General features: G+C 42.1%; 2 protein-coding genes across 3 annotated transcripts in view; one reads left to right on the top strand and one right to left on the bottom strand.

Annotated features, from left to right (window-relative positions):
- The window catches only part of RASGEF1A (RasGEF domain family member 1A), a 224312-nt gene that overhangs the window by 113750 nt on the left and 87632 nt on the right, over nucleotides 1–22930 (top strand). The window contains exon 1 of one of the 2 annotated variants that reach the window (XM_083502721.1): nucleotides 17961–18069. The exons of the other annotated variant lie outside the window; for it this stretch is intronic. Within the exon in view, the coding sequence (XP_083358847.1) occupies nucleotides 18028–18069 (42 nt within the window). The 5' untranslated portion in view covers nucleotides 17961–18027. Of the gene's footprint in view, nucleotides 1–17960; nucleotides 18070–22930 lie in introns of those variants that run through there. 2 annotated transcript variants of the gene reach the window in all.
- The window catches only part of LOC310706614 (uncharacterized protein), a 230758-nt gene that overhangs the window by 160820 nt on the left and 47008 nt on the right, over nucleotides 1–22930 (bottom strand). Inside the window, exon 2 of the transcript XR_014525942.1 lies at nucleotides 17943–18049. The gene's annotated coding sequence lies outside the window, so the exon portion shown is untranslated. The remainder of the gene's footprint in view (nucleotides 1–17942; nucleotides 18050–22930) is intronic.

The following is a 22930-nucleotide window of genomic DNA, read 5'->3' as shown; positions in this document are numbered from 1 at the left end:
CACACACACACACACACACACACACTACCTGTTGTCTGTTTCTGTGCTAGACTCATTAACACAGAACAGGTCAAAACAATTGCTTCAATGTAGATACATTTTATATGCATTGATCCTACACCCCCACTGAATTCTTCTGTGTCAGCTTTTGTTAGATCCCACAGAATGTAAAATGTTCTGCATATTATTACTGCTAACTTAGCATACGGCAACTTTTTTAAATGATTCCTCTTGGCACAGTAAATCAGTTTCCAAGAACATCTGCTTTTACTCGGATTGTACATGTTTCCCTGCACAACTATAATATGTTTAACATATATAAAATGCATTCCCATTTCCTCCATACCCTGAATAGAATAAATTGGTATATATATGTGTGTGTGTGTGTGTGTATATATATATATATACTTTTACTTTTACACGGGAAGACACCCGAGGACACCAAAACCTGCATTCCTGTACCCGTGAAAATCTACGAAAACAAATATATATATATATATATATATATATATATATATAGGCATGTCAATAACATACTGAAAGGGAAACACAAGTCGGTAATTCACCATGGCAGCTTTGTTGATGTTTTCTGCTATTACAATTTATGACTTCAGCACTATCTCCTTATTTGAATTACTGCTTTGTATGTGTTCATTTCTAGGCTATTTGTTATGCTTTATCACTGCCATATGGTTGTGAAATTTAATGAGTCAATGGGCAAGATTTCCAATCGAAGCATTTAAGAAGGGGGGGATTCAATTATGGATGCTGTGGGTCTTTCTTTGCCCCTTCTATCTATATTGTATTGTGCTAAGATACTGTGGTATTGGTGGTCAAGCCACAGACAGTGATTGGTTGAACTGCCCTAAACATTATAGAAGGATGCAGCAGGGCAAAGGTCTTTCACCGCGCTGATGAGCTAATTAGATCCCAGAGAGTATCAGAGCAGGCAGAAGGACCTTGGAAAGGAAGAAGAAAGCACCTCAAGAGGCAGCAGATCTGGAGAAGGAAAGCAGTCTAGAAAAGGTGGGTTGGCTGGAACAGGATGAGGTCCATGGGGTGAAGTGAGAGAGAGAAAACTGAAGGAAAGAGCCCGAGATAAGAACTGAAGCAGAAAGGCGAAAGGTGAACAGAGAATAACTGCTCACACAAGCTTCCGTGTGGGTGACATTTGCCGCATAGCTCAGCCACAGTGGGTCCGGGGAGGCTGCTTTCTTCCAGCGCTGCAAGGAGATGAGATTGTCTCCTGCCTCCACCCACCTCCAGCCGCAACAGCCTCTCAGGTGAGGGCAGGCAGGGCTGATCAGTGGCAGGGCTTGGGGGCTGTGCCCTGGCCTGGTGCAAACCATCTTCTTGGCGGTTTGTCATTGGATTTTCCACCCACCCACCCAGTCTGCTAGGGGCCCCTTTTGGGGGGGCGCGGACAATTGGCATATGGACCTTCCTATGGTTTACTTGGCCACTGTATTCAAAGCCAGGGAGGAATTTTCTCCTGCAAGTAAATTGGCCAGCTTACGGGTTTTCACTTTCCTCATAGTAAGCATCACAACTTTGGTGGATAAGGCATTGAGTTGGATCATGATGGGGGAAGTATATTAATTTAAGTAATTATGAGCAATAGGAAATATAGAGATGCAACAAATATCCATGATTTCCATTTCCCCAAAGGAAAAAGCAGAGATTTGCAGTTCCAGGAAAGCATCCCAAATAGGAGTGTTAAGTAGGCACAGATTTCTGTTCCACCTTGTATTCGCTGCATGCAGTGATGTTCTGCTGCAGTTCGGCTTCTGACGAAAACAACATTATTCATCTTACATTATCACCACCCACACCAGACCCAATTATTTCTGCAAATATTTCTGCCTCAACAACTACTACCAAGAGTTTGGGACACGTATCTGCAAATGTGCAATTTTTGACAAGCTAACATATTTGGAGTTATCTTATAGCTTTGCTTGCCATGGTCTTCCCCCATTTTATATTCATAACAGCCCTGTGAGTTAGGTTAGGCTGAAGGAGAGTGGCTGGACAAAGCTTCATGGCTGAGTGGGGATTAGAACCTTATCTCCAGATCCTAAACCGATACTCTAACCACTATACCACTCTGTGGCCTGCCACTCACACTGAAGAAGTAGACTAGGCATGGCAGAAATTTGAAATTCTCTAAGAGCCACAGATACACACGTGCTTCCGGGTTTCTCTCCCCACCCCCAGTTTACATGCCTATGGATTCTGCACACATACAGAATCATATATTAAAAACATAAGGTGCTTGGAAATGCTTGGGGAAAAGATCCTTTCATCAACATCGCTCAGTCATGGCAAAGCGGAACACAGGGCCTTGAACCTTCCAAGCTGGTAATTTTCCAGCTGGTTAGCTACCCTTCACACATCCCAATAATAAGGATAATGCTTGTAGTTTGGCCGCCTCTCCTTTCGGTCTGTAAGTGAATTCCAGGGATTTGCAAAGGATCATTATTGCTGTAGCAGATTCACAAACATCGCAAAATTATGCATGCTGTAAATCCCTGACAGAAACCATTTTGCATTAAGCTTGTATTATTCCAAAATTCTCATTAAAATGTAAGTACATAGAAAGTGTCATATAATGATCTTGCTACATGCTTAAATAAGGGCAGGGTATGTAAGGTTAATCTTGTGTTTTTGTGTGATGTCTGGATTTTTCAGAGATAATGAGAATAATTTTTTTTCTCCTGCTAAACTTTAAAGTGGATTTTTAATAGCTCCCTGAAATGCTAGAAATGACAGTGCTGGCTAATGAAGTCATCTGTTTATCTAAAAGACAGACAGCTAGACAGATCACTCTTCACACTTAACAGACTGGCATCTTCTACTCTTTGTTAAGAGAATTCACCTCTTTTGGATGGAAGAGCATCCATATCTTTGTTCATTCCAGCTCTCGTCACAGACACCACTCACTTGCATCTCATTTTATTTCTACAGCGGACATTTAATGCTAGCCAAAAAATGGAAAGCCACTTTCTAAACTACTCTTTGTTTAAAACATAGTGGACTGAGGTGGAAGAAAGAACAGCTTCTAAGTACAATTCCAAACCATGTTTTTTATACCCAAAGATTAAAGGCAGTGCAGCAATGGCCAAGTTTCTTGACTGAACTGATGCCTACTGGCAGTGTAACTAAGGCTGCAATTCTGTACACATTTACCTGGAAGTATCCCCATTGAACTTTGAATTGACATGCATAGGATTGCACTGTTAATCCTACTGATTTTTGCAAACGTCAATAGGTTTAACAGTCCAACCCTTGCCTTCAGGAGAACATTGTGATAAAATAAGGGTTTGTACAGAACTTTGTACACAAAAAGTACTATAGGAAAATCAAGTAAAATGTAGTCCATTCCCTCCTCTCCTCCAAAGGTTTGTCCTGGACAGAGATGCCAAGTTACATCCAAAATTGAGGGTGTGTGGCCATTGCTACAGTTCTGCATGTTATACAGTTTTTAACACAGCTGGAATAGGACTGGGGGGAAACAGTGGTAACTTTTTAACAAGTAGGAAATCAATTAGCCTCTTCAGTGTAAAACATTAATAGTGTAAGTGATCAAGAGCAATAATGCTTAAAGATGGCTCAGTAAACCAACTGGATTATCCCACATTTCCATTAAATGAATTGGTGCAAATGGGTGCACCCGGGAGGAAAAACATAAAGGATTAACAGCTGAACGGAGCATTAGGACAGAATTGGAGAGATCAGTACTCATTATCTAGGTTTCCATATAACATTCAGATTGCGCCAGATGTTGAAACAACGTAATCTGAGACAAACGAGCCTGAAGACATTGTTAAATGCTAGTGAGATGGGTTTTTTAAATATATTATAATAAATCCAAAAATTTACAGTCGCTCATTCAAACCACACACTTAACAGGGAAATCCATTGCAACAGTTAGTACTGGTACAAGCCCTTGAAATACAAGCAAACAGGTTGGATCTCAGTAGCATGGGAAGTTCAAGGTAAAGAGAATCATCTGAAGCACAGGAAGGGGTGCAAATTTCTGTCCTTATTTCAACTAGGGATAGAGGAGAATTTTGTTCAGTCTGCCCCACAGACCTAATGTGCAGCTCCTGGACTTATGTGCAGATCGGAACAGAATTAACCATCAGATTGTGTACTTCTCCAAATTTTGTGATCCACTTTCAGTTTAATAAAAAAGGCACAAAAATGCATATTTGGGGGTTACAAAAGTGTATGTTTTGTGTAGAAATGCATAGAAATGCATAGAAAAGCATGCATTGCTGCTGATGAATGCTAGCACCCACTGCCAATTCATAACTACAGACATCAGCTACTTCAGCACTGAAATTGGTTTTGCAAGCGCTGGTCAAAGGTACCCAGAGTTAAGCTGTGGTACACATATAATGCTATATCAGGATAATGAATGAAAAAAGGGAGACTTAATTGCAAGGCAGAGGTGGAAGCCCCAAGGTGTAGGTCTCTAACCACAGCTAGAAGAGCAGAAAATATTATGTATCCACGAAACCCAAATCTTGCATTTAGTAGGGTATATAGTGAATTCTATAACAGAAATATGAGGTTGAGATCACAAAAGGATTCTGTGCTATGAAACACATGTAACTTTGATCTCAACAAAAGATATTGTAGACATAATCAGTTTCACAGTGGCCCAACATCATCCTTAAAAATGGGGCTTCTGTATTCAAGTGATTGACCAATTGCAGGATGCTTCTTTTGGTTCATCTATAACTTGATTTTCAAAACTGATGTTATCAGTGCAAGCCCATGGTTTTAGCATCCCTCTGCCCAGCTATGCTCCTAAGCACATACTTAAACGCTACAGTTAAATTAATCAATATTAAATCAGCAAACTCACTTCGTTCTCAAGTAGACATTATTGTAGCAATCTTGTTTTGCTTCAGGTTTCTTGTTCATCACACCAAGTTATTGTCATCATAACAGCAACAACATTTACTCTGTATGATTGAGAATGGCTATTTCAGTGGAACAGAACTAACATGCTCATGATGAGCTAAATAAAAAGAGTATAGAAGCTAATCAAAAGAAGCATTAAAATCCATTTATGTGGTAATCACTTTTACCTTCAGAGAACATCACTGCTACTCTGCACATGGATTTTGATTTACATTTACCAAAAACGAATATGAATCCATAATCAGTATGAAAACAGACTAAAGTTCAGCTTTCTTTACTAGATACTTTCCATACAGCAAAGTGTGAGAAAGGGTCAGAACTGGCCAGTTATTTCTTGCTTCAAATATTTTTGTAATGAGCTATTGGTTTTCCATCAGTCTCAATCTATTGTCTTCCGTCATATATCAAATTTGTTAATTTAGAACCCAATGCGATGTTGTAATTCTGTTTCTGTTGTTATTTGACCAAGGCACTGTTGGCATGTTACTGAAATAGTGTGTTACACACGGGCACACACACACATTCCCAAAGCCTAGTTGATAGACTCGAGATTATTCTGTCCACATTAGTGAAAGTGCTGCAACAGATGCTAAAAACCTGTTTGCTACCCATGCCAGGGCAAACTCTGGTATTTAAAAAATTAAGAAACCACACTGGCAACACACATCACCAAAACTTCCATGTGTTACCAAAACACAATTTTCAATCTAGTGGGTGGGTATTTTTCAGCAAAAAGCACAGCACTAACACTGCAGGTGATTAAATTGGTCCCAAGACTGAAGTCCTACTCTCCAGCAACATGTGATGACTATATTGACAGCAATCAGTTAAATTAGAATGAATCCTTAGAAAGAATCCTGAATTTCATTTCTTCACGATTTTTATTCCAGGTTGCCCAGCAATTACAGCCTTATTTGCGTGTTCAAATAAAAGCTGGGGGAAGAAATTATGGAAGGAAGACCACATGTTCCTGTCCCTACCAGCTCCATCCTTGATTTTCATACATTGAGAGAGGCAGTCTGAAGGGTGATGCTTTGAATGTTTGGCAGAACACAGAATCTCCCTACAGGTCTACAGCCTCAATATGTGAAGGTTGGGGTGGAGCAGGCAAGTTTGTGGGCAGGAGTGGTGCATACACCCTGTGCCCCCTCTACACTTCATCCTCTCATGTATGCTTTGAACACCTGAATAAACCTACAATCACACTAGCATGTGTTTCATATTCAGAGCCAACGTGTCCCTCGGGTACCAGATGCTAGGAGATGAATCGCAGGAAATGACCACTGACATTGGGCGAGCTTCCATCAGGGCTGCCAATCATTTGGGGCCTGAAAGCACATTTAAAACTGGAGAAGCTGCCATAAGCACCCCACACATCCTTGTGCAACCACACTCATGCACACAAACTCCGTCTTAACATCACCACCAATTCAACTTGAAAAGTGTGTGCTTTGCCACACTGGAGCCTGCTGTGGGTTTGCAGCTGTTTGCGTTCACTTTGATTTGCACAGCCCACAGGATGTTACCCTTCAAATCAGTGGTGTTATGTCCTTTTCTGGTGCCCAGGGTATGTGTGCAGGGTATGTGGAGCGCGGAGGGTCAACAGAAGCCACAGCGCCAGGGCAACCCTCATACCGAGCATATGCGCACAGGGCACAGAGGGTTCACAGAACCCACACATCATCTCAGCCTTAGCCCCCATAGCCATGATGCACCCCTGCCACCCATGCAGGGAGGAGTGGCTGGCTGACGCAGCCCTTGGCAGGGAAATCCCCCCTTACACTGGCCATGTGGCCATTCAGCAAGGGGGCTGGGGGTGCGGTAGTGAGGCCAGGGCCTAGAGATCCCCCGGCAACGGGCAGGATGGAACAGGGATCTGTGTTGAGGGGTGCTTGGCTCACCACCACCCCTAAAAATCGTGTGCCCGGGGCTATGGCTGTCCTGGCACACACAGACCCGGCTACAACCTGAGAGAATATAGGGTTGGCTTGTTGGTATTGATTTGCCGAGTGTATGCAATGAGCAGTGTCTCCTTCCCGCAGAACAAAACAAGAATGCAGATTTCTATCCTTCATCGTGCAGGAAATTGGGAAGCACAAGAACAGCCTAAGCTGGATTGGGCTATCCATCTATTGAGCCCAGCACTTAGTCTGTGGCTAAACAGATGCCCCGGGAATCTCACAAAATTGGACATGAAGGTGCATGTTGCTTCCTTCCTTCCCAGTAGCTGGTAACCAGAGGTAAATATTTAGAGACAATCTCAAGATGGAGGTTCCACTTAGCCATTATAGCTAATGGCCATTGTGAGGCCTATAGTACATCAATTTGTCTAGCCCTGTTTGGATTGTGTGTTTAAATAATAATACATGAGACAACAGTACAGAGAGTAGCACAAACATGTATCTAAATCTAGAATGTCCCACCTCCTCCTGAGGTCCAGCTATAGCAAATGAAGTATGTGCCCTTAAGCCTTACAGTTGGTTCAGGATTGCAATCGATGAGCAGGAGGCAGAATTTTGAGAGCACTGCAGTAAGGAACTCCAAACAGCAGTTGGCAGCAGAAAAGCAGCAGCTGCAACTGGAGGCAATTCTAGCAGGTGGCAGCAGCGCCCAACCAATAGGAATTGCTAAGCCAGGCCTTACATAAACCTCAACCTTCGCTCCTAGGTGGCTTTCTGCAAGTAGTAATTCAACCCATAGGAATTCAGTCCATAAAGTTGAGCCATTCCCTATCTGAAGTATTCTACAGGATACTAATTCTGCTCTTCAGTGTTCTTACCCCTTCGCAAAGAGATACTCATTTCCATGCCAAATCTGTGCACACCAGAGACCTTTTAAGTTCAAGGTGAACCAGTTTCCAGCAGCATCCTTAATGAGGGTAGCTGGCTGATGAAGAAGGCACAAGTGGCAATGCAATGAAGCTGATGCTGAGCCTTTCTAATACCAAATCGTTGCTTCTCCAGGAAGCTTCCACTTCCTTCTGTCTCAGAGCTGAATTGCATGATCAGCAGAGGTATGCGGTGAAGTTCCAGCACTACTATGCAACTGCAGAGTGCGAAAATCATATGATTGAATACTCACCCTGCATACCCTCCAAGAGTACCCATATTTCACAAAAAGTAAGCATTATGAGGCCTCTGAATTATTCTTCTTGCTGAAACAGGGCACTAATAATCAAAAGGAAAATAGGCAGTATAATGAACTTTCGGTGACCCTTTCTGTGACTCTATTTCCAATGCATTAACATGAATTATTAACAATTTGTTGGCCTTTCACTTTCTTCCAACAAATCAATGACCATTATGTGAACATTCTCCTTCAACTACAGCTCTCTGCTTCCTAAAAAATGGAACTGATGTGCCTGCAATACTGATATTAATATACATCTATCACACACACACACACACACACACACACACACACTTCAAAAACATACCGTACCATAGGCACACCAAGTGGGGGGGGGCAGACCCCCAAAATAATAATTCAGTGAAGCAGCTGGGCCCTCTCAAAGTTTTGTGGTGGCCATGCATGCATGCCACAGGGTGTGTTCACATCACACACACAGGTTGGGGGGGCATTCACACGACATGACAGCATGCCCCATGGCAAATGTGAGTGATGTCACGGCGTGCACGAGTGATGGTGCAAGCATGCTGCAGGGCATGCTGACATCATGTTCACAGGCTTTATTGCATGCTGACACCATGCGCACACACCACAGGGCATGCGTGCATGAAGTATTGATGTTGCACGGCCATGGCCCCCTCAATTGTGGGGGCAAGGCAGTGCGCATGCCTTAACAATAGCTTTCCATTATACCATGTTACCATAGCTACTTCACCAGAAGAGGGCTTGAGAGGGCTTTTCCACCCCAACATAACCTTCCACCTTGTACCTCATCAACCTAGACTGGCCATGGTCATGGCAATCTCTGGTGAGTACCAAGGTGGGATTGATAACAGGGCCCTGAGCCAACCAAACACCCACTGATGAAGTCTTCAAAAAAACAGGACACTGCATGGTATTGGTTTTTGTGCATCGTGTGATGAATAAAGACACTAGTAAAGGTAAAGGAACCCCTGACCATTAGGTCCAGTCATGACCGACTCTGGGGGTTGCGACGCTCATCTCGCTTTATTGGCCGAGGGAGCCAGCATACAGCTTCCGGGTCATGTGGCCAGCATGACTAAGCCGCTTCTGGCAAACCAGAGCAGTGCACAGAAACGCCGTTTACCTTCCCGCCGGAGCGGTACCTATTTATCTAGTTGCACTTTGACATGCTTTTGAACTGCTAGGTTGGCAGGAGCAGGGACCGAGCAACAGGAGCTCACCCCGTCGTGGGGATTCGAACCACCGACTTTCTGATCGGCAAGCCCTAGGCTCTGTGGTTTAACCCACAGCACCACCCGCATCCCATAAAGACACCAGGACACAACATATTAGATTAGTGGTTAATGGGCAAAAATGTTGAGCTTTTTTAGGGGGGGGCAGCTCAGTGGAGGGAGGAGAGCAATTCCCACAGAGGCTTGGGAGGGAAGCTGTGCATCCTCCAGCCATATGGGTAGTGGCCGCACAACTCTCTCCCATGCTGCTGCAGGAGGAGAGCATTTCCCACAGAGGTTTGGGAAGGAAGCTGCATGCCTCATGTGAGGAGCATGCATGCGCTGGGCGGGCCTCTCGACAGCCCGCCAATCCCAGGTGCACAGGAGGGCAGAGCTGGCTGGCTGCCTCAGCGCCCGCAGAAAAGCCTGCAGCGCTCCAATGGGCTCTGCTCTGCTCGGCAGTGGCTGGTGGCTGGCCTGGTTCTTCAATCCCCGGACTGTCGGCCTGGCGCCCCTAAGAGCCCGGCACCTGGGTGCCCCGCACCCCTAGCACCTATGGGTAAGTTGGCCCTGGATACACACTGAGTAAAATAGAAGTGCATTCATTTAGACAATGACCCCGGAATGCTTCTCCTTCATAGAGTGCTACTAAATAATCTTCAGAAAGAAAGGTAGTAGTAGTAGTAATACAGAACAAACATGCAGCTGTTTCTTCTTTCTTTCTTTCTCTTTCTTTCTTTCTTTCTTTCTTTCTACGAAGCACTGGTAATATTAGCAATAAAATTGATAATTGTTGTCTGCCCATTACGGTCTAAATTGGATTTGACACAAAGTGACTCATACTTAGTTACTACCATCAGCAAATTCTAGCCAACAAAGGTTTACAGTCCTTTATCTTAATAATGTTACTGCAACCAATATAGCCAGAGGGGGCCTATTTATCATAATCTAAATCTCATAAGATAAAATGAAAGCCTATATGGGAATAGAAAAACTGTATCAGTGCGAAACAGGATGCTATTAATGAACACTGCTGAAGAATTGGGGGTTTCTGCCATCGCTCACACTGCAATCCATGGCAACAAATGCCCACTTGCACAGAGAAACTAATCTATAAAATCTCTTTGAAGCCATGAAATCTTAAAAACAGGCTTGCAGCACTGCTACACAGCTAGCACATTCCTAGCGATAAAATGCAGTGAGGTTTGGGAGCAGTATTCAACTAAGTTGTACTCGAAGTAGGCCCACTGAAATTAATGGACCTAACTTAGTCTACTCTGAGCAAAATTTGGTTGCATAATTCCCCTGTAGTGTAAAAAAACACACACAAAAAAAACCAGAGTAAAGAATAAGAAAACTGCTCATATTGCAATCACAATTCTCCTTTTTATTCATTTATCAGTTTCCCCACAAAATGCTTCCTCTTAGTATTAATGGCATCATCCCTTTAGGGCGGGGGTGGTGGGAGTAACCTAGTCTATTCTATAAGCTATCAGTAGGGCATCAAGTTTGACAGCCAGCCAGTTTGTGACTCCATAAACCACTAAAGGGAAGTCTGAGCACTCAAAAATAACAGCAAGAGAATTTCCTTAATTTCTTTTAAGCTTCTTGTTTTATAATGAGTAGGGCAGAGTTCAAGAAACCAGAAATCATTGGTGCACGATCATTTAACTTCCTTTTCATCATATCCAAGTTGTTACTTCATCAGAGAGTAGTTACCGTGCCTCACATTCCTCCAATGACCACATAGGTATTGGTACATTTCTTGACATTGAGTCGAGTCAGAACATTGAACAGAGTGACTTCACAATGTATGTGAACCCATTAACCCAACATTGAGCAAGAACCGGCACTAAAGCATTTTCATGTTGTGTGACTGAAGACAAGACACTCCGCTTAATAATTTCAGAAAACAACCTAAGTATCTTGGGATAGATCAACAAAACACTTACTGAGACCAAAGCTCATAATAAGTAAATTAGAACTCAAGCCTGGAAAATGTATCTTGCTACAAGGCAGTCATGTGCTAAGTTCAGTTGAAAACATACAGTACACACGACAAGAGTGGTTTGTAAGCTAAAGTAGGTTATTATTAAACCAGCCACTTGGCTCAGATAGTGGACTTGGAAATCATCAACCCATTCACAGAATTGCCATGTCAAGATAATTTATACTTTATTGGGTCAAATCACACCAGTTCTCTCATTTGATTACATCAGTTCTTCTGATGCTTAAACTATAAAGATACCATTCCATTATGTGACCTATTTATTCATTTCCAGTTTTCAACCCTGTTCATGTTTCCACCCAATGGGCTCACAAAATGGCTTTCAGCAAAAAAGAAAGACCTTGGCAACATCCCCTTTCCTGTAGGCCTGACAAAATCAACAGGTCTTGACCTGTTTCCTTCAAGCAAGGAATTAGCATAATCCTAACTTGGTCTTGTGAGCCAAACATTGTTCATTTCTATCTCCTAAACATCCTTTGTTCCAATCACATAGGTAAGAAGGAACCCACATAGCACAGAAACTGTGAGTGCGTGGAAATGATGCTCTTTACACACACAAACACATTGGTATCTCTGTTAGGGTGCCACACAGAGAGACATGCACGCACAAAGTAGGGTGTCAGGAAGCACCCTATCGACCAAACTAAAGAGCACATTTTGTCCTGACATCAGTTGTGCCCTTTTCCTCCATGAGTGAGTGGTAGATGTTTACATATATGGGAGTAAAGAAGGGCTTTACTCTGAAACACAATTGACTTGGGGGCTCACCCTACCTCTGTTGACCCTCAGAGTCTTGGGGGAAATCCGATTTGCCCTGTTCATATCTACTTTGCGACAACCACAGTGAATTCATTTTATCAGTCAGAACCTGTTCTTTTTAAAATCGATAGAATATCCAATACAGACTATAATAATGTGACCATTAATGGAAGATATTGAGAATTCAGACCACTTCTACATGCATTCCCTAACCCTTTTGACCTGCAAAGCCCCTTCCTGGGACCCAGCTCATGGGCAATAATAGTGGCTAAGAAGAAGAAATGGGTTTATTTATTTTTGTCATGTGATTTCCTGAAAACATACAAGCATGTTCTTTTGTGTGCAGTGAAGAAAAAGCAGGGGCTTTGGGACTGTCAGATGATTTTTGGATCAATCCTTCTTCTGTGTTGTTTTGATTCCTGTTCCATGTCCCTGGAAAGTTGTCTCTACGGCTATATGTTGGTGTTTTGGAATCTGTTATCTATGCTCAATTCAGACATACACCATCAGTGCACTGAAACCACCGGCTTTAGCTAAAATCTAAAAATATGCATCTGAAGGCAAGCCTTAGCTAAGAAAACCCCCAGCTGCTCTCCTATGCTACCCATAGGTGTCACTAATCTTCATTGTTGAAAACAACAGCAAAGGAGCAGGCAATTCCAGACCAATGGCTTGCCTGTTTGCTTTCCCCAGTTTCCTTTGGCATCGTAGCCATAGGTCATCAGTTCAACAGCAATGTTAAGCTGCATCTGCCTTGTTAAAACAGAGGATCAGCAAGGTTCCCACAATAGCTCATGTCTCTGTGTTAACCGCTGGCAAAGAAGCTTCCCTTCCAAACAGCTTTGATTAATTAGGAGCAGGCTTTGCAAAGGCTCTTATTAGAAAGTTTCCTTTCAGCGCTGTGAAAAACTAAGAGGCACTCGAAGTGACTTGATAAACTTAGCACTGGGCTGTACAGAAGAATCTGCATTATAAAGAGGGCAATGGGACATACTTGCGAAGGATTGGTGAGAGGTCAGACAGATGATGCAGAGTGCAAGAGGGAATAATAGTTGTTCAACAACTCCTCATAAAATTGTCCTAGTAAATTAACTGTTCACCTTAGTAAAAGGCTAAAAGCCCATTTTCACACATGCAAAGCAGTCACTAATTCCCCCCCCCCTTGTGACCATTCCAAAGTTTGCAATTAAGAAATGCCAATGTAAATGGAGCTGTACCCCCACCAGACATTATTATTGGTCATTGTGGCCTGTAACTACATATATTTTATTTGTTTTTATTACATCTATATGCCACTTTTCCTCCAAGGAGCTCAAGGTGGTGTATATGGTTCTCCCACTATTCATTTTATTCTCACTGGGTAGGTTAGGCTGAGATGCAGGAACTGGTCCAAGGTCGCTCAGTGATTTTCATGGCTGAGTGGGGTTTGAACCCTGGTCTCTCAGGTCCTAGCCCAAGACTTTAGATACTACACCACACTGGCTTTCACAACCCAGTTCAGGTTAACTTTATCTATTTGATACCTTGCTCCAGAGACATTAACATGGAGAGAGAGAAAAGCAACTACAGTGGTAACTCGGGTTAAGAACTTAATTCGTTCTGGAGGTTCATTCTTAACCTCAAACTGTTCTTAACCTGAAGCACCACTTTAGCTAATGGGGCCTCCTGCTGCCACTGCGCTACCACCGCATGATTTCTGTTCTTATCCTGAAGCAAAGTTCTTAACCCGAGGTACTATTTCTGGGTTAGCGGAGTCTGTAACCTGAAGCGTCTGTAACCTGAAGCATCTGTAACCCGAGGTACCACTGTAGTTAATATTTGTGGGACTAGATACAACATTCCTGGCTGCGTTACCTAAAATAACCTCAAAAGGAAGATGAGGAGTAGTTTTCCATACCCCTTCTGAGCTTCCCTTCCCATGAGCTCATCTGCATGTAAAAGGTCTCAGGTGTAATCTTCAGTATCTTCAGGTAAGGCTGAGAAAGATTTCTGTCAATTACAGCAGACCTTACTGAGAGCCAAATTCACCAAACAGAATTATGCTAGATATCTGCCATCCCAGATGTAGTAATGGTTTCTTAAATCTACCAACTATGGCAGTTGGTCAAGTGTCAGGACGTCCTGCCACCTGTGTGATCCACTTTCACCTCCTTCTCAGGCTCCTCCCCCCCCCTTCATTCTTTCCTTTTCCATTTGAGAATCTTCTGCTTCCTCCTAGCAGCACAAATGCTCCATTCGTCCAATGGAAAAGCCAGTCCTCTGGAAGCAGAGGAAGCTTGTCAGTCACTGAAAAGCAAGTCATTGGCGGGGAGGGGGTGGAAATAGAGAAGCCAAATGTGGAAAGTCTTATTTAGAAGAATCCGTAACTTCGACAAACAAGCTCTCTGCAGCATTGCAGCAAATGTCACATGAGAAAGCCGGCATGAACACAGAGGGGAAGTTCTAAAGAGCACTTCACATTGTTACTGTTGCTAGGGAAACCACTCCCTTGGCATCCAAGTGTTCACTAGATCTGACTCACTTCTCTCTATCTGAGCACAAGTCTCAGGGAGTGGGGTTGAGCATACAACAACAACAACAAAAGAAATTGCCTGATATTGCGAATAAAATATTCGACACATATTTGACTGTCAAACCATATATTCTTTGGCCTTCCCTTGTACATCTAGGTGTCGGAGTTTGAAGTGTCAGAGTGAGTATCACACAGTCATCATGGGAATACCGCTGAAACGGTCTTCCCATAGTGGCATATCCTTCACAAATATAAAAAGCTATCGAGCATTGTATAGGGATTGGCCATCACAAATCGACTCCACATTTCTGGCTGCTGGCAAGTGCTTCTAAATGTTACAGACCAGGCAGGGATCGCTTGATATGGGAAGCTATTTTCAGCACCATTCCCATGGCAACTCTGAAGTGTACACCAGCATATTGCAAATATGAAGACAGATTTATATAAAAAAAAATACAAAAAACACAACCATGTGAATTGAAATTGCTAGGCAATACTGAGTGAAAACTGGAGTGCGTAGCTACTGACATGTAAAAAAAGAGATACGGAGAGGAACGAAGCACACATGGAAGAGTGTGGACTTTCTCTTCACATAGTTCAGACATTAAAGTTATTATATGGCAGGGCACAGGAACAAGCTAGGGATTGTACACCTGCCCACCCCCTGCAAGCATAACCTTTAATGCTAGCTCATAAATACTTTGATTAGTAGCTCCTGCTCCCAACATCACATCAACCCCTTTTCACAATAGATGGGCTTTCTTGTGTAGGCACTTGCACATGCAAAGATCATGTGCGACATGGGACAGTGTGCAGATCTTCACTCCTGTGTGCTGTTGCATGTGGAATCTTTGAGTTGATTGCATGTCCTGAAAAGTTCAGCTCTTTATCTTAAAGCAGGCAGAGGCAAACTTGGCCCTCCAGATGTTTTGGGACTACAACTCCCATCATCCCTAGCTAACAAGACCAGTGGCCAGGGATGATGGGAATTGTAGTCTCCAAATATCTGGAGGGCCGAGTTTGCCTATGCCTGCCTTAAAGCTCTACCATATGTAGTTCCTCAGTATCAGAGAAGGGTTTTGGGATATGTGTTTATATATTTTCAAAACCATTAACTATCTACTCCCAACAGTACACGAGGCACATATAAGGCTGTATTGTGCATCATTAATTTTATGTTTGGACCAAGGCAGAGGCAACGCTGCTGTAATTACCTCTTTCAAGCTAATTATGCCTGTCAATGCACATCCCTACAAAAACCCAGATATGTATTGTAAAATCTTTTGATAGGAAAATACATATAAAGGGTCATTGTAAGGTTGCAGTTCATGCCTCCTGTGGTCGTCACAGATTGCCATTAACACCACATTGTGGCAGAGGTTATTATCATATGCTCATAAATATCTACTTTTTGGAGGAATGTGCTTTAAAAGTTACACACTAGGCTCATGATCTGGGAAGTGGGCCCTAGGGGTGGGGTCACAAGCCCTGGGACTCTTCAAGTACCTGAACCAATAAAACTGCCTTACTTTAGGCTCACCAACTGCAGTTAAGGATGGGTGAGCAACCTGGTGTTCACCCAGGGAAATCAACCAGACCCTTTGAGGACTCCTGTTCGCAAAACCTTCAAGAGGTTTACAAGTGACCAAAAAGAACATTCAGAGGGTCCAGTGGAAGCCTAAAAAGCATAGAGGAAAATTAGTGTGAATCAAACATAATTCTCAGTGGTAAAGTGTCATTTGTAGTTCAATCCCATGATAAGAGATAGCAAAGATGCTCAGTGTACCAAGGCGCCCTTGTTCCCTGATGGAAAGGAACAGGGTGGCAGCTAGTGGAGAACTGGCTGTGCGAGCAAAATGGACACAGTGGTGTGTTGTGGCTGCTGCTGGAAGGCACACAGTAACTGGATATCTCCCCTCTGTCTCCCCAAGATCCAGAGTGTGAATTGCTCACAGCACCCGGAAGAAGGGTAAACAGATAAATCCAAAAAATTACTAGAGCAGCTACATACCCAGTTTCCAGGAAAGAAAATGAAACTTAAGTTTGGAGGGCTTTTTTATCTGTAAGCTGCATTTAGTCCCTATCAGGGAGCAGAGGATAGTGTGGGTGTTCAAAAGATCTGAAACCGCAGACTAACTTGGAATCACAAAGTGAATGAAAGGTGTCAAAACCACCAGCAATTTATGCTCCTACTATAACTTCCCACTTATTCAAAATAAGCACCATTTCATTTTATTAGCTGCTATTTGTTCTGCTTCATAAAACACAAGGTTTCCCCCTCCCTGCTGAAAACCACAGTGGCCTGTTTTTGTCATTGTACTATTGGGAAACAGTTCTCTTAAAGGGAGAAAATGGCTGCCTTTGAGTTTCCAGAGTTAGTCTTGTTGACGTGTTTGTGTTTTCTTAGTCTTGTTGATATATTTGCTCCAAAGAACGGCATGCATTCTTGCAATATCATCATCCTTGCTACATTTTAGCACTCCTGCACCTAGTCTGCTACTCACCCATCTCAAGTAAAGGAGTAATAGAACCAAACAACATCAGATAATATTTAGAGTAAATCACAGTTTAAGATGGCCAGCCCGTTATACAATGAGACCTAAAGCAAAATACAAAAACATTGAGGGGCTAACTGAAATAGCCACCTGAGATTATTGTAGGGATGGCAGTGCCAAAATAACCCAATAGAAATACAGTGGTACCTCGGGTTACATATGCTTCAGGTTACATATGCTTCAGGTTACAGACTCCGCTAACCCATAAATAGTACCTCGGGTTAAGAACTTTGCTTCAGGATAAAAACAGAAATCATGCTCTGGCAGCGTGGTGGTAGCGGGAGACCCCATTAGCTAAAGTGGTGCTTCAGGTTAAGAACAGTTTCAGGTTAAGAACGGACCTCTGGAACGAATTAAGTACTTAACCCAAGGTACCACTGTAGTCACTGGGGTTTTCTGTGGAAATTTGCTGCTTGGGGATAAAGAAGAAGATAGAATTCTAGCTATAAACTTCCCACATCAATAGTCACCACTCCTAAGGATGCCAGATGACCTGTTTGCAACTCATGAGCACCCTATATAACTGATTTTTTTAAAAAAATAAAACAAAACTGTCCAAGAGATCTCTTACTTGGTTTGGGTTTGTGACATTCCATAATTTAAACATATAAATTTATTAAATCACCATGATCATGATCATCCACCGAGAGTTCTCAAAACTCATCCACCATGACAACAGTGTTTGAACAATGTAACATCCAACTTCAGCAACACAATAAGATGGCAGTTTCCAAAAACTGACTGGAAAATACTACAAGCATCTCTCTTCAAAGAAAACTAGACAGAAGACAGTATTTATCTAGGTTTGGAGAAACATGTCGGAAGAACCCAAACACTAATTTGGTACTCACCTTATTTTAAAGGAGAAGGTGGCAAGATCGATGACAAAAACTGCAGAGGGAAATAGCTCCAATTCCACCTCCTAGAAAGGTCTGGATGGCAGAACCACCGTGCAATGCTGCTGTAAAGAAATGTAAAGTAAGTTCTGTTTTCTGTTATGCATCTTATATTTGTAGGTTTTGTTTTCAAGAATTTGGTTTTATTTCAAAATGGGTGTGTGGCTGGCAACTGCGGCTGATGCTAAAAGCAAAAACCACTCAGATTTGAAACTTCCCAACGTTCAAAGTTTTGCTCATCAACTGTGAATGGTTCGCGAATGTTTGAAGGGCCAGCTTTCCATTCAGTAAAGGTAGCACTGACATTTGATAGTGTTGTGCATGTCATGACCCAGTCCCAGATATGTTGCACAGGGATTCAGAGGAACAAAAATCACAGATGTGGGACATTCACAGTCTACCTTAGGAGTACCACCAACTCCAAAGTGACCCAGTGTCCAATCCAACAGTAGGCCACACAAAGAAGAGGACTAAGGCTGATTCGCCTCTCAAAACCAGGGGTACAGTCTCAAGGAGGGGAATTAGAATACACAGCTGCACCACTTCACTTCCATAATCCAGCAAAGGACCTACCCCAAGGCCACCTATATTTTGGTAATCTTACATTTCCTTACGCAATAAACAAAAAAGTAGCATTTGTTCTTAGAAAGGCCATTCTGGGTATTATTATTTTTAATACCTTCCCCTAATACATTAAAACTATTATAGCCTCGAAGTGACAAAGAAATATTTAATTTGCTGTACAACTAATTTAAAGTCATCCCCACCAATTAAAATAACCCCTATTGAATAGTTGTCTGAAGTCTGAGTTGTGTCATCAAGCAATTAAACTGATTAAAACTAGTAGTCCTCATTAGAAGCATTAAATATGTTTTCTGGAGGTGTCAATGCGGGACATATTGGTGAGGAGATGTAAACGTCTGTTAAAAAAAAAGTTCGGTGATATTTAAAAGGTGGAAAAAACAGCAAAGGTTCTTGTGGAACCTTATAGACTAAGAGTGCACTTTATCGATTCATGGAGAGTTTCTAGACCTAGATCTGCCTTTCTGTAATAATGCCAGGGAATGAGCCCAAGAAACATTTGTTCAACCTCTTCTTCAAGGCAGCCTTTTAGACTCTTGAAAACTGCTATTATGGCTCCCCTTAAATTTCCTCTCTCTATATTAAACACACCCAGACACACCAAGCAATTTTTCTCATGAGTTCCAACCCTTTAATCATTGCTGTTGCATTGGCCAAATTTCTCTTCGATTTCTTGCTCTTCTTAAAACATAAATGGTCATGCAGCTTTATTTGCTCTAGCTTTGAAGCTTGTTTTTGTCTTTGTTTTTTAGACTGTTCCCTGTGCACTTTTCTTTCCTGCTTCTCCTGCTTCCTTTGTTCTCTCTTTAGCCCCTCTTACTTTTTATTATTATTACTGAGATATTTAATTGCCTATATTTGATTTGCCCTATCTAGTAAACTTTAGTAACATTTCAGCACATCACAGATAAAAATAGGGACCTTTTGGTTTATTGTACTGTCCTTATTCTCTGATCCTAGTAATAGGATATTTCTAGATAATACCGAAGCATTCCTGCCTCATCACCATCATCATCATCATCATCACCATAATTTATTTATAAGCCACACATCTGACTGGGTTGCCCCAGCCACTCTGCGAAACTTCCAACAAACTAAAACACAGTTAAGACATCAAACATTAAAAACTTCCTGAAACAAGGCTGCCTTCAGATGTCTTCTAAATATCAGATAATTGTTTATCTGTTTAACATCTGATGGGAGGGCGTTCCACAGGGCAGGCGCCACTACCGAGAAGGCCCTCTGCCTGGTTCCCTGTTACCTCACTTCACACAATGAGGGAACCACAGAAGGCACTCGGAGCAGGATTTCAGTGTCTGGACTGAATGATCAGGCTTGTGGCTGGAGAGCAAAGCATTACCTTCTCCCCACACCTTTTTATCAATGTGTTTAGTGTCACATCCTGCTAAGGCTATATTCCTGCACACTTACATAGAAATATGGAGGACAGCAAGACAGTAATCCAGGTGTACATACCAGGAAATAAAAATGTAAGTGGAGTAAGATGTGGGTCATTCAATTTTATTGAACATGCATAAAAGAGATTTTTCCTGTATCAGGAAAAGGATATGATATTCATAAGGCTAGTCCTGTATCTGCTAAATCTTTATTGATAAACTAATCCTACCATATCATGTGGGCTGTGTTCTGAGAAGCTCTTGCTCAAAGTTTGATGTTAGTCTTTTCATAGATCCTAAGAAATCTGAAATTTATCTTTATTGAGATAAAACCAGGTATATACTGATATAAATACAATAGGATGCTTAATGTGTAGGGAATGAACTGTAAAAGTGGGTGGGTATTAGTACATTTACTGCTAAAAGCACCGTGTTAGTCCCTGGTTTAAACAACAGTCAACAAAAACTAATAATAAAAAGGAGAAGATGGAGATCACATCTGTTCTGATCTTGAGAAACGGTATATATTCTGGACTAGCCACAATCCATATCTATCCTGTATCCACTGTGTAATGTCTTATGAAGCGCTGGATTTTGATTCATTTGCCCCTTACTAGCTTTAATCTGAATTGAGAAAAAGAGTTGTATTTCAAGCCAATTAGGTGTGCACAGCCTAGATCTGGTCATTCTAGTGGTGTCATACATCCTGCAGAGACTGTTGTTTTTACTGCCTGATTGTCTTTTGTGCCTGGAGAAGGCTCTAAGGTTTGGAGAGAGAGAGAGAGAGAGAGAGAGAGAGAGAGCGCTGTTGTACGTTCCAACTAAGATGTTCCGGTTTCAAGTCCTAGAGTCCCCGACACGCCTACTTAGCCACAAAGGGAAAGGATTAGCACGCAAGTTTTGTTTCGCTTTGCAAGTCCAGAGCTCCTCCGGTTAACCACAAGTTGCAGCATGTGATCCCACGTAGTGGAAACCTGTGGGTGTCATGGTTTCCTCCCATGCCTTGCCCATGCTGCAATACATTCTCAGCAGTATAAATAAACAAAACCATAACGATGGCACCTAAATGGTACTGTGGCCTAATAACAGCTAAAAGGAACAGACATGAAATTAAAAACACAAATGTCTCCTTTGAATTTATTAAGACACTTTCTGTGAGGTAGATACACATACTTATAAGTCCCAATTTAATTTGTACTTATATCCCTTTGAGGTATGTTGGTGAAGTTTAAACACAGAAAACATATTTGTGACTACAAATTTAAACTAGTTTCCAACGTGGTTGGTGCCCAACCAAGGTAACCTGGGAAATGTGGTACTATGAAGGGGCACAAAAGAAAAGGACTTTCTTTTGCTAGTTGCTGGGGGCAAACCATGCCAATTAAACCCATTTTAAAGCAGTATCAAAGTGGTTCAAATTTATGGTGCAGAAGACCCTAAACAGAAAAAAATGCTGCTGCTATTGTAACGCTATCCTTTCAATTATGTGCTTGATTAGTACATGATTGTAAACATTTTGGTGTGGGGCTTACCAATAACTGGAGACAAAATGTGTATACAAATCCAAAACACAAACCGGATAAAAAAAGGGAAAGCGTTTCAGATCTGTTTTTCATTTGGCTCCACAGGCCTGTTTTCAATTGGGCTCTGTTTATCAGCTGCTAGAGGCCAGACAAGAAGTTGGAGATCCATAATCTGATAGAGGAATTGTTTTTTCCTGGGGTTTTCTGTATGTTTGTTTACTTTAAAACAGACCCCGAGTATCCCAAATTTGATTCTAGCAATGGCACTGTGGAAGGGTGTTTAACTCATTCCATCTCAAGTCATTTCCTCAGTGAAGAAAGCACTCCAACCTATCCCTCAAAACTGATGTTAGTCAATGAGGGGAGTATATGCACTTTTAAGATATGCTGTGTAGTAGATTCTACTATACAGAATCATATAGAAACGTAAGCAAACATAGAAACGTATGCAAACCTGAAAATTACACACAACTTTTATTATCGAACAGAATGAGAAAAAACAACAACCCAAATCGCAAATATGTGTAGAGCAAAGTTGGTTGCCAAAGCAAATATTTTATTCAGTAAAGATAGCTGTGGGAATAGACAACCACTGATATAAAAATAGAAAAATATACACTGATTAGCAGGGGATTAGAGAATTTGCATTGAGACTGAGCAAAGAAGCCAAGCTCTCAGTTTAACCCGTTGTCCTTTGCCGTGACAAGGATATGCATTTTAACCCTGTCACGCCTTTTAGGTGCACTGAATATAAAGCCACTCATGAGTTTCAAGTTATCTAGTCTTCACCAATATGTTTACACTCTTTCCTTTTATTAATGATAACAAAGGAAGTGACTTTACCCCCCAAATTAAGGCAAGCAGCAAGTCCCCAGGGGTTGGGCAGGATTAACATGAAGCATACAAAAGCTTTGCTCTAGGGGAATCTTTGTGGAGAAAACCCCACCAATTAAAAAATGACATTTAGAAGAAGCATATGAAAACTTCAAATTTTGCCAGCATCTTTAACAGAAAACCAAGTGTTATTTTCTCATAGGAGCTTCTTTGTGGGCAGTAAGGGATTCACCTGAACCAAGCATTTTGCACAACAGCCCAAGAGTGTGTGAGGGAGTTTCTGTTTCTCCCACAGCCTTTTCTGTCATGAAGTGACAGTGGCAATTGCTCCTCCCATTGGAAATTGCCCCTCTCATTTTTTACTCGTAGAGGTGTGGTGTGGTGGCACTCAAACAAGGTGCACAAAACCACTCTTACTCATCTGGCTGTAGATCAGGATTTCTATCATGACTCCTAGGGGCCAAGGCAGTTTTGGCTCCCTGAATATTTTTTGAGGGTGCTGGGCCGCCCTCAATATTCAGAGGATGTCACATGATGTGACACCAGGGGCCCCAATCCTCTGAAGAAGTTGGTGCCTCCGAATGCATAGGTGGGGAAACTGTTTTTG

The sequence above is a fragment of the Podarcis liolepis genome (assembly GCF_965112155.1).
Source record: "Podarcis liolepis genome assembly, chromosome: 5".
NCBI classification, from domain to species: Eukaryota; Metazoa; Chordata; class Lepidosauria; order Squamata; family Lacertidae; genus Podarcis; species Podarcis liolepis.
This window is presented reverse-complemented; position numbering and strand designations above follow the sequence as displayed.